Source organism: Haliotis asinina, chromosome 10 (assembly GCF_037392515.1).
Source record: "Haliotis asinina isolate JCU_RB_2024 chromosome 10, JCU_Hal_asi_v2, whole genome shotgun sequence".
Classification (NCBI taxonomy): domain Eukaryota; kingdom Metazoa; phylum Mollusca; class Gastropoda; order Lepetellida; family Haliotidae; genus Haliotis; species Haliotis asinina.
In genome coordinates, this window is record NC_090289.1 from 8,847,267 (window position 1) to 8,858,829 (window position 11,563).

At 37.7% G+C, this 11,563-nt stretch overlaps 1 protein-coding gene across 5 annotated transcripts in view; it reads left to right on the plus strand.

Annotated features, from left to right (window-relative positions):
- Positions 1-8,107, plus strand: part of LOC137299175 (neurabin-1-like) — a 110,737-nt gene extending 102,630 nt beyond the window's left edge. For 3 of the 5 annotated variants that reach the window (XM_067831733.1, XM_067831732.1, XM_067831736.1), the window contains 4 exons: positions 2,364-2,540; positions 3,437-3,543; positions 4,763-4,945; positions 5,452-7,601. In XM_067831733.1, the coding sequence (XP_067687834.1) occupies positions 2,364-2,540; positions 3,437-3,543; positions 4,763-4,945; positions 5,452-5,601 (617 nt within the window). In that variant the 3' untranslated portion in view covers positions 5,602-7,601. Of the gene's footprint in view, positions 1-2,363; positions 2,541-3,436; positions 3,544-4,762; positions 4,946-5,451 lie in introns of all 5 variants that reach the window. The other 2 variants (XM_067831734.1, XM_067831735.1) reach the window with 2 other exon arrangements.
- Positions 8,108-11,563: the final 3,456 nt, after the last annotated feature.

Below are 11,563 nucleotides of genomic sequence, written 5' to 3' on the forward strand. Positions count from 1 at the left end.
TCTTGATCTTTCCAATATGCAAAGTCCTAATTTATCAATATGCATATGTTAAGAGCAAAATTTTTAGGATTGAAAAGGTTTGGCATTTCTGAAAAAAATTCTGATTATGTACATATTTTTTTCAGTAATTTTCTGTCCAAAATGTTTCTCCTCTGTTGATCCGGTAATTGGTTTTAGGACTAACTGTACAATGTTTGTTTCTTTTTTTAAATATTTTGTGAAACATTGTGATACCTTGCTCTTCAAACTGCAGTCTCTGGTTCTGAATTTATTGTTTTCCTGTAATTGTTATCTGTACAAGCAAATAACACACAAATGCTGCCCTATCCTTTCAACAAACTTCAGCTATATGTTTCCCTTCATTTCAGGGCCTTGCTCCACAAAACTATCCTGGTGTATATAGTTGTAGGTATATAGTATGTATCAGGACAGTGTAGTGCCAAGGTAGTTTGGTGGAGCAAGGCCTTGGTTTTATCATTCATTTTATCATTCTCCTATCGTCATCATTGTCGTCATCATTCTTAGCGTCTTTTCACAATCTGCTGAGGTCGTTGGGACATTCTGTCGTGTTATTTCACTTCCCCTCATCTCTTCATTTCATTCATGGGGACATGGGTGGCTCAGTTTTACAAGGTACTTCCCTGTGCCAGGGAACTGTGAGTTTGAATCCAAGATTTGCCTTGATTTTGATTTTTGGTGTGTCAGCCTTGCTTGTTGGTATCAAAATGGAAATAAACACCTACAACCTGTTTGACTTCAGATTTTCCTCCCATCCAGGTCATTTATGTGTTGATTAAGGTGAAGTGGGGTTTGAAACAGCCTTGACTTATTTTAGTGAATTAGGCTGGTTTTAGTCAGTATGTTGTCATATCCTCAGAGGTTATTTGAGGAACTGCTTGTCCAAGAATACTTGGTTATTGGCCTATCAGCAGTCAGTGGTGGTTGTAAAAGATGACAAAATTATTAGAACGGCTCAGAGACTAGTTGATGAATAGTCATCACCGAAGGTGATGTTAACGATGCTCAGTTCAGACTCATATATTTACAGGTCACATTCATACAAGTGACATATTCCTGAGGGCTGGATTTAACAATTAACAAAATAAGACAGAATTACATATATATATATTCCTGGGATAGAAAGTGGTTTACATATTTTCAGAAGACATTTTTTGGTCACTGTTGGGATGAGCTGTCTGAAATACGTCTTGGATAGGCTTTTTAAGTTTGAAAACTTGTGCCCAATCCTTTTCTTTCATGGATAAATATGTCAATCAGTTTGGATGTGTAGATCAAAAAGCTCCAATATGGATGTAGAGTGTATTTTGTGTCGTTGTGAGAAAGGACTGTTTCTTGTACAGCCATGTGCTTTCCCCAGTACAGACTGATCCCCTCGGATGGCTTTAATATAACTGTTATGTTACTGACTACGATCATTCACACAACTCACCCCTCTAAGCCAACCATGTGTTGACTCACTGTATACATAGTTATGTTTAACACTGGTTAACATTTCCTGTTTTTAGACACTAATGTTGGAGTTTACAGCTCACAGTTCAGCTGCATATGCAACGTTCAGCTGCCTTGTCCTGGTCCATCTGGATTCTCTTGTTTTATCCCGTCAGTCATTCTTGAAACCATCTTAACACCAATAAACCATCTCTCCTTACCATAGGTCACACCACCACAGTTTTTGTCCACATCCTGACCAGTTTTTATCCACATCCTGACCTCAATTTCCTATCCACACTCCTGACCTCAGTTTTATTTTTTATCTGTATTCCTGACCTCAGTTTTTATTTACACTTCTCACCTCAGGATTTATCCATGCCCTAATCTCAGTTGTTATCACACATCTTGCCTCGGTTTTTATCACAGCCCTGATTCAGTTTCTGTCCACAACCCTGATCTCAGTTTTTGTATGGACACCCTGAACTCAGTATTTTATCCACTATGTCTTTGAATTGATACCAACATGCCTCTTCAGAATTTTTATCCTCATCCTGACATCAGTTTTTTTATCCACACTCCTGACCTCAGGTTTTATTCTCACTTCTCACTTCAGGTTTTATCCATGCCCTGATCTCCGTTTTTATCACACCCCTGATCTCAGTTTTTGTACCAACACCCTGAACTCAGTATTTTATCCACTATGGCTTTGAATTTTTATCAGCATATCTCGAGGAACCCATCAAGATGCATCCAACACTATGCCAGTCTACGACACATCATGATACTCAGTGCCACGCAACACCACACCACACCACACCACAAAACACCACACCACACCAACTGCTGCCATGTTTGTTTGCCCGACCCACCAGAATATACCTCACTTGACATACAACTTATTCCTCATACAGGCTTTGGTTTTCCTAAATTCTCGCTGAAGCCCAAGACCTCCGGTGGGGGTAGTTCCAGCAGCAGTGGGGTGGTGCTGCTGTCTAACCGACCACGTGACAGTCCTGCCACCACTGATCAGGGGGGGATAACTCTCATTTCTAAAAAAAAAATAGATACAGGCTTGCATGATTATGACGGTAAGTTTGTGACACAGTTCTGTAAAATGAGCAAGAAGTTAAGTGAATTTTATAAACATTTCGACCTTTCTATGAGTCTAATTATCATATTCCTGTGTTAATGGGGAATGTTTGATTATACTTTTCCTATCTTGATCTGAATCTGTCCTGTATTTCTCACAAACTCTTGACTTTCATTGTTTATTTCTATGTGTTGTGATTGCTACATGCTTAGTGTGTATTATATGTGTTATTTGTTGAAATTATTCTTTTAAATAATGTCAGGCATTCAGGCATGTTTTCTCTCAGTGGATAAGGATTTATATTGCATGGGAAAGGATTTAACCCTTCCATGGACTAACTGAATGTTTATTTCGCATGAATAGTATAGGGATCCTTTTGTGTGGTAGGAATGTGCATGTCACTTTCAATCAATCAAACTTACATTTATTGTGATGTGGAACAGCCTTTTTCAGCTCAAGAAATCATGTGCCTGTTCAGTCTAATACAGGAGCACTTTATGATATTGAATCTTAAAATATCTTCACTGATAACATGATTGCCTCTGAATTTATTAAAGAAAACAAGAATCTATATATCAATTAATTTGTTTTCCATTTGACTCTTGTATATCTGAATGTTATTACTCCTCATTCTTACTTCCTCGAATATGTTTCTGATACGTTTCCAACTTTTGAAATCCTGATCATGGGGATTCAAGTTTGGAATACAGTTCTATGTATAAAATGATAGGCAGAGATGGTTAAAGTATACATGTATGTTGAAAGAAAAAAAAATGTTTAACATGTACTTGTTCTGAAAATTTCTGGAATTAAACGAAAGAGATGATCTATAATTTGTTGTTCAGTTTGAAACCAAGACATGCACTCAGTGCTCATAGAGTTAGTTTCTGTTAGGTGGCAGCAGCTCAACTAGTGAAATTTCGTCATCGTTGATGGTATCTGAACCCGAAGATGAGGGGAAGTCAAGCAGGTTCAACATTTCAGGGACACCTGCCACTGGGGTAAGTGTGGAACTAACAAGGAGAAGCTTGGAAGAGCTTATCATGAGAAGCAGTTTAGTCTCTGATAGCCTACATCTGTATTTGTCTCCCATCGCCATAAAAAACAAAGCTGTCTAATTAGGATGAAAAATACCTCAACTCTTATAATGAGACCGCCTCACCAGGGCTGTAGTGATCTTGATTGACTGTTGTTATAATAATATTTAGTGGAGCAGGAAGATAAGTATATCCAATATGAATTCAAATTTTTTTTCCCAAGAGATACATGTTAGCTTGGTCGCTGTCTGCAGAGGCAATAAATTTACATGATTTGAAGTCTTTGTTTTATCTCACTTATGATTTGGTGAAAGTTTGGTTTAACTTCCCTTCTGTTAATAGAGTAAATATTCCTCTTTACTATAAGTTTCATAGTGTTTAGAGGGTTGTTATTTTACCCCTTAAAACAAAATAATATATCTTTTAATGTTAATTCAATTTGTCCTTTGAATGATATCCTGAGCCAGAAGGACAATTTAGTCCACACTCCCTTTACAAAACTAGACTCAAACAGCAGATGCCATACAGACTCTTGTACATGTTTACAAACTCTACATAATGATGATTCTCTATTTCCAGTCATATGTAAATAAGTATTAGTTGTTAAAATATTCTGAGTAATCATGTAATTTACACTCTGTGGTCATCTGTTGGGCATTAACAGTATCTATCCCAATCATACAAGGGAAATCGTCTTCCTAATATTTCTTCCCATTAAGACATTAAATATCTTATTATATCAATAATTAAAGTCATTTTATACCTCTTTTTCTTCTTTCAAATAGAAGAGTCCACATTGAGATCATAGGGGTGACACTCATTTATCATTGCGGAATCTGTGGTCAACAGACCATGAAGTGATGTTTTAAGAAGGTGGGCAAATAAAGAACAACCTGGAGAAGCTGGCAGTGGGTGGAAATCCGAGCTTTCTTTGTTGGTTGTTGGCCAGTGATAATTATGTATGCCTAGTTTTCAGGCCTACCGAAGAAAACTTTCCAACGGTGCAGAAAAACATGGAAAAACACACATCAATCGTCAAAATGGAAACATAAACATCATACCACGCTACTGAAAAACTCAACTTTTGATTTGGTTATGAGCAAATAATTCTTTATAGAAATTGTGTCTTAGAGTATTTCATTTACATGATTCAAATGTTCACATAGCTATTTATCCTTCTTAGGAGATGGTAGCCCCCAATAAACGTAACCAAAACCAGTTTGAATCAGTGCCCCCGCTGGACTGGACATCGGAGCATGTGTGTCGCTGGCTCATCCTACTGGAGCTAGACAAGTACAATGATGCGTTCCAGGACAGGAACATCTCGGGACCACAGCTGCTACAGATGGATGGATCCAAACTCAAGGTTGGTCTCACAAAGGATTCTGTGTTAAAATGGCTCCTCAGTTACCTGTGCTTGTCATTAGAACTACAGGCTTCCTGACTGCTTGTTGCAATCATTGCCCTCTGTTTCACTGACTGGGCTGGAGTACTCATCTTTCTCCTGTTTTAGTGGTGCTTGTTTGTTGTTAATGCTACACTCTGCAATATTCAAGCCCAGTGGCACTAGCCTGTGGCCTTTAAATAATCAGGACCAGACAATTCAGTGATCTACATCATGGGCATTGATATGTGCTATTTGGACAAGATGACATGTGTAAACCAAGTCAATGAATCTGACTACCCAATCCCATATGGCGTGCGTGCGTGCGTGCGTGCGTGCGTGCGTGCGTGCGTGCGTGCGTGCGTGCGTGCGTGCGTGCGTGTGTATGTTGATATATATAGATATATGTAATGTAATCGTAATAGATAGATGAGAATTAAATAATTAAAACAGAACTCTTCCGTATATGGGTTTCCTGCGTGTTGCAGAGTCTTGGGGTTACCAATGGCAAAGATCGTGAACTACTAAAGAAGAAGATAAAGGAACTGAAAACTGCCATTGAAAAGGAGAAGAAACAGCAAGAGAAGGAGAGGAAGGCAAGAGAGAAGGAACAGAAGAAGCAGATGAAGAAGAAGTGATTGCTTCAAAGGCAGCTGTGATTGGCTGAAAAGTGAAATGGACACATTTGATTGGCCAAGAAAGTCAATAGGACCATTCCTCCTGTTTTTCGGAAAATGAGGAATTTCGTGGAACCTGGTCACATGACTGAAATGATGAACAGATGATCAGTGTCGAGGAAAACCTGCAGCTACGACTGACTAAAACGTGTCACAAGTGTGATTATCAGTACAGTGATAGTTCCCATGTATGTACAGTCGTGTATGTACACTCCAGAATGCCTGTAAACTGGTCGTATAGTATCTGACACATGGGATGTGATAAAACCCTTGATGGGTTATTTTAGTGATCTACCCATGACAGTGACTCTGGAGAGAATGCTCCAGCAAGCCATCAGCAACAAATATCCTGAAGTGTGTACAGATTGAGAGCTGCATTGCAGATAGGTCATATCGATCACTGGATTGTATTTTTCCTGTGCTGAACTTGTATCATGATCATGCTGTGGTACATTTGTCAACACATCTCGACGAATTTTACCCATGCAATATACCAATGTATTATAGAATCTGTATAAAAAGCAAATTGTATGAACATGTACAACAAAGTGATTGTGTAACATTTAATCATGAAACCACATCATTGATTGATTTCTAGATAATCCATTCATCTCATAGGGGAGCAATGTTGTCATTTTTTACATATATCGGTGTAATACACAGCTAACGTCAATGTCAAGATGAAGGCCGATCAACTCAGTTGCCAAACGATCACACTCAGTATCAGGATTTTTAGGGATGTAGTATTTCTGGTCACATGACATGAATTTATGAGTAGATGAAACTGCTAATAATCGAGATCCTCATTTTCAAGTTAAATCAATTTACGCAATCCTGTTTGAAAGATGATTGATTGATTGAACATTGGACTGTGGTGCAACGTTTTACAGTCGCGTCAATTCCAGCCTTATTCTGACGCCTGCTGTGATATAAATGAAATGTTTAATTCGGCACAAGGCCTTAATCCATGTAAGAAGCACGGAATGGACCCAAGCCTGTATGCCACTAGGAAAATCTTGTTCTTCCTGACAGAATGGATTCTTCAATCATGAATATACTCATGGAAACAAATATGGGAACACATGAAAGTACAAGGTTCCTTTGTTCTTTACCAGGTTTCTTCACAAGGTACTGTAGGTGCACTGTAGGTGAAATTCTGGAAATAGATAAACAATTAATTGTACTTTCATTAAATTTTGTTCCCTTATTTGTTTCTATTGAGTATAGTTTCTGTTTACTTTGATACAGACATATTTGGAGGAAATGAATGTAATGTTAACCAGATACCCTTTCTGACTGATGTGTTGCTTGAGTGAAGTACCTTGAGAAGTATTCATGTGTCACAGTTCAGTATACTCAGTCTGTTTGTAAGATAATCAGATCAATATAACTTATCTTTTTATTTTCTGTCAGGGTCACTTTATCCAGGATCCGGTGTAATCGTGTTTTCAAATACTTTTCTTTCACCTAGTAACCTCAAACGTCTTATTAACCTTGACCTGTATTAATGTCCTTGACCCCATGTTGTGTAACCTTGACCTTCGGTGATATATCCTTGACTGAGGTATGACACTGTTTGTCTCAACTTTTGACCATTAATTGACAGCCAGGTCTCAGAATGTACAGTCACAGTGATAACATATTCATTCATTTTTCTGTGTGACAAGAACATTCATCATAAAACATACCAAGGCAGGTTTGTGAGGTTATCATTACATAAAAATATATATGTTTATCTTACAAACTTGAAGGTATAGGTTCTCATGCCATGTCAAAGTTTCAGAAATGATAACTTACGAAAATGCTCAAAACTTGAACAATGCATAGAGAGATTCATTTAGACCATTACTTGATAAGTGAGTGCTATGAAACAGTTAATAGTGTTGAGTTTTGGACAAGGGAGACAAACCATTGTGATGTAGATAACAATATGCTCAATAAATTAAACATTTTCAAGAGTGTGATTTGCTCACAATTTACCGTTGTCTCAACTGCGATGTTCAATAATGTGTGTCAAACCAGGGGAGACAACTCAACGAAATATGTATACCTGTAAGAAATGAAATTGGTTTATCTGCATGTTTTCAGTTTCTAGTTTTCAGTTGCCCCCAATAATAGTGAACTTACCATGGTATGATCCATTTTTTTTTTCATTTCCTCACACATTAACAATCTCTTCATACCCAACGATACTTATGTGCACCTAGATATAAAACAGCACTAAGTTTGTTGTGTTATTTAAAACTTTAAAAGATCACCAAACTACAACACATCACAGACTGAATCTTCTATCCTCACCACCAGAAACAGGCTTTGATTGCACCTTGAGTTATCTCCCTCGGTATGCCACCATGTTGTTTGTTGCGTCTGATTGTTGTCTGTGTTGCGTGTTGAAGTCAACTGTTATTAATTACGTGGTGTGTATCCATGTTGGTACTTTATTTCCTGAATTAAATTTTAAACATGATTTGTTCTTATTCGCAAAGTCTTGTTCCATTTATGACACTAGGGTCCCTAGAGCTTGTATGACTGTAGGGAGTCAGTCCTGGGTTAAAGTCCCAGAGTGGGTCGTTCATAGATTACCAGTTCCACAAGAGCTGTATGAACCAAAGAAGTTGAAATTGCCTTGTTAAACTAATGCAATCATTTTTCTACCAGACCAAGTGCTAACATTCATGTTGTGAGACAAGAGAGTCTTCTCTGTCTTTAGTCTTCTGTTTAATGGGATTTGTTTGGTCAACTTTACAACTATTCTTTACATAGCTATTTTATGACAATGCAGGCTCATAGACATTTTTGTACTCAAAATGGCTCATTATGTGTTCAATATACATCAGAGTGCATTATTAGAATAACTGAAAATTTTCTGAGCAAAATGGTAAGATTTGAATATACATGTGTATGTGGTTGAACCATTGTTTACACAGTTTTTCAAGGGTGAACACCATATGGTAGACACAATGAATTTATTAAAAACCTAACCTGCTGGTAATGCTCAATTTTTGTTGAGCGAGTGGCTAAGTAAAGATGTACAAGGTATAGGTCACTAGAATCACTTGGAGACTTTTTAACTGGTTATATATCGAGACTTGTATTCACTGTGTATCATATGATCATAAACACTCCTATGTATCCTGAATTTTTATGTCTCACCACATACAACTGGATTCAGTGTAGTACATGAGGAAAGCCACATGATATGTTTGTGTATGGTCTTCATGAAAGTATAATCAAAATTCACTCAGCTAGTTGCATATTTTTGTAGTATCATCATATGGGAATTGTACTGACTTATATCTAGAAAAATGCAATAACAAAACAGGTAGAAATGTACTTCCTAGCCCTAGGAACTAAATTCATCCTATGATATTATATCATAGATGTTTCAGAATGATTAAGTCATGGATGTTTCCAAATTATTAAATCATGGATGTTTCAGAATGATTAAGTCATGGATGTTTCCAAATTATTAAATCATGGATGTTTCAGAATGATTAAGTCCTGGATGTTTCCAAATTATTAAATCATGGATGTTTCAGAATGATTAAGTCATGGATGTTTCCAAATTATTAAATCATGGATGTTTCAGAATGATTAAGTCCTGGATGTTTACAAATTATTAAGTCATGGATGTTTCAGAATGATTAAGTCCCGGATGTTTACAAATTATTAAGTCATGGACATTTCAGAATGATTAAGTCCTGGATGTTTACAAATTATTAAGTCATGGACGTTTAAAAAAAAATTATAGGTGTTCGAGAATGAATACATCATGGATGTTTCAGAATGATTGAGACTATCCAAGCTTGAATGCATACTGAAGTATCTATCAAATGTCCAATAGAAGTGGTCAGGTACGAAGGTCAGTATCAACTGACCAATGGAATCAGACCCTCATTGAATAATGCCTGTCTGTAACAATATGTGTCCTGCTCTAACAGCATTAACATCTGTCAGTGAAAGAGTCTGTACTCGCTCTATCTTACCGTGTGCTAACAAATGACTACTGTATCTGTACCAGTGTCAGCAATGTTGTGTCCAAACCCATATACGATGCCTAGATGACTGCCAGCCTTTTGTTGCCAGTAATTAAGCGCCTTATTGATTTGTGCTAAGCACAAAAACCATGTTGTGTAACTAGTAGTATATGCTCAGGCATTACCCTCTAACCCAGAGTTCCAGGCAGTGCCTGCATGCAGTTCTCTCTAATCCAGAGTTCCAGGCAGTGCCTGCATGCATTACTCCCTAACCCAGAGGCTCAGGCAGTGCCTACATGCATTACTCACTCATCCAGAAGGGATGCTCATCATTGTGTGACTAATAGACTAGATACAACAAAACTGTGAATACATAATTCAAATTTTTCACATGAAATATGAAATTGTCAATCTTAACAAATTATTTCACACATGCCAATGCTGACAATGCTGTCTTTACCTTTTTTGCTAAGTACAACTGTAAAAAACTTTCATATTTTTATATCCACTGGGCAACCTTTTCTAGTGTAGATGTTGCAGTCCTGCTGATGGTGATCCAGGGGCTTGTTTCAAAGGATTCGCTGCAATACGATTATCGGAAATTCTAGACTTAAGCCCAGATTTACGATGATCGTAGAACTACGATTCCCTTGTGAAACAGGCCCTTAAGCATGGGAACATATTCTGGCACAATCCCAGCAGGCTTTGAACATTCTGTTCGAATGACTGGTGTGTGTTCGATGATTGAGACTCTCAGACATATCATGATTGCACTCACTTATAGCAGATCATGTAAGAAAGTTTACAGGGATAGAAACTTCAAACTGCCTGGATTTTGTGGCATCTCGTCATCAAAAAATGTGTCTTAAATTCTTATACTTCCAAACTGAATTTCACAATCATTTCTTAGAAATACAAATTTGTAAGTTTTTATCCATGTAAACAGTCTGTAAATTCAGGTGCAAACACTTGTATGTAGACAATTCTTATATTGCTGATCTTCATTTCGGTCTGGGAGCCGTATATTAAAGTATGTATGATGTGAACCAGTGTTTGTTATTTGTTCACCTGTTTGCAACTACCTGGCATCAAGAGAGAGAGGTGTATGTTCAAAATGAACATAGATGTAATTTAGAGGTTATTATGATTAGGTCTGGAAATAATCACCAGTGACTGACATCATGAACACTGATCTCTGCAATTGGGACACAACAACGTCCATCCTCCAAGTCCAGTGATGGCCTCTTACAACAAGCATGGGATGTTAATTATCAATTCTATCCCAATTTTAACTGTCTTAGTGCATTTACCTAAGTAGCGTGAGTGAGTGAGTATATTTTTACAACACAAGCAGTGCTATATGACGGCTGGACCAGAAAATCTGGTGATCGACAGCAAGCTAATGGAAACTGATCATGTCAACCAAGTGAGCGAGCCTGACCTCTTGATCCCATTAGTCACTTCTTACAACAAGCATTGTCGCCTTCTGTGGCAAGCGTTGGATGCAGAAGAACAATTCTAACACAGTCTTAAAGGTCACATGCAACGTAAAACACAACTTTGCGGATTCTGGTACCTTTCGGTATGCATTTACCGAAACAAATCATAAAAAATGCCAATTCAACCTATAAAGTTGAAAGAAACGCTATGAAAAAAAAGCCCGCGAAATCAGAGTTCAAACGTTTCACTAAATTCCCCCCAGCGCTGGGGGGAAAACTGGTTTCAACAGCTGTGCTGCGCTGCGCCGGTGACGCATGCGCAGTGAATAGGTTCGCGGAGCTCGAAACAGTATGCATGCCCAGCGTCTGAGGTTGTGAGCAGTAGTCTAATCTTGGTTGTGTACACAAACAATTAAATAATCCTCTCGTTGCGTAAAAAAAACTTGTTGATTGTGGTAAGCAGTCTCTGTCACAGAGAAAGCTCAGTGTCTGGTTTTTTCACACCTA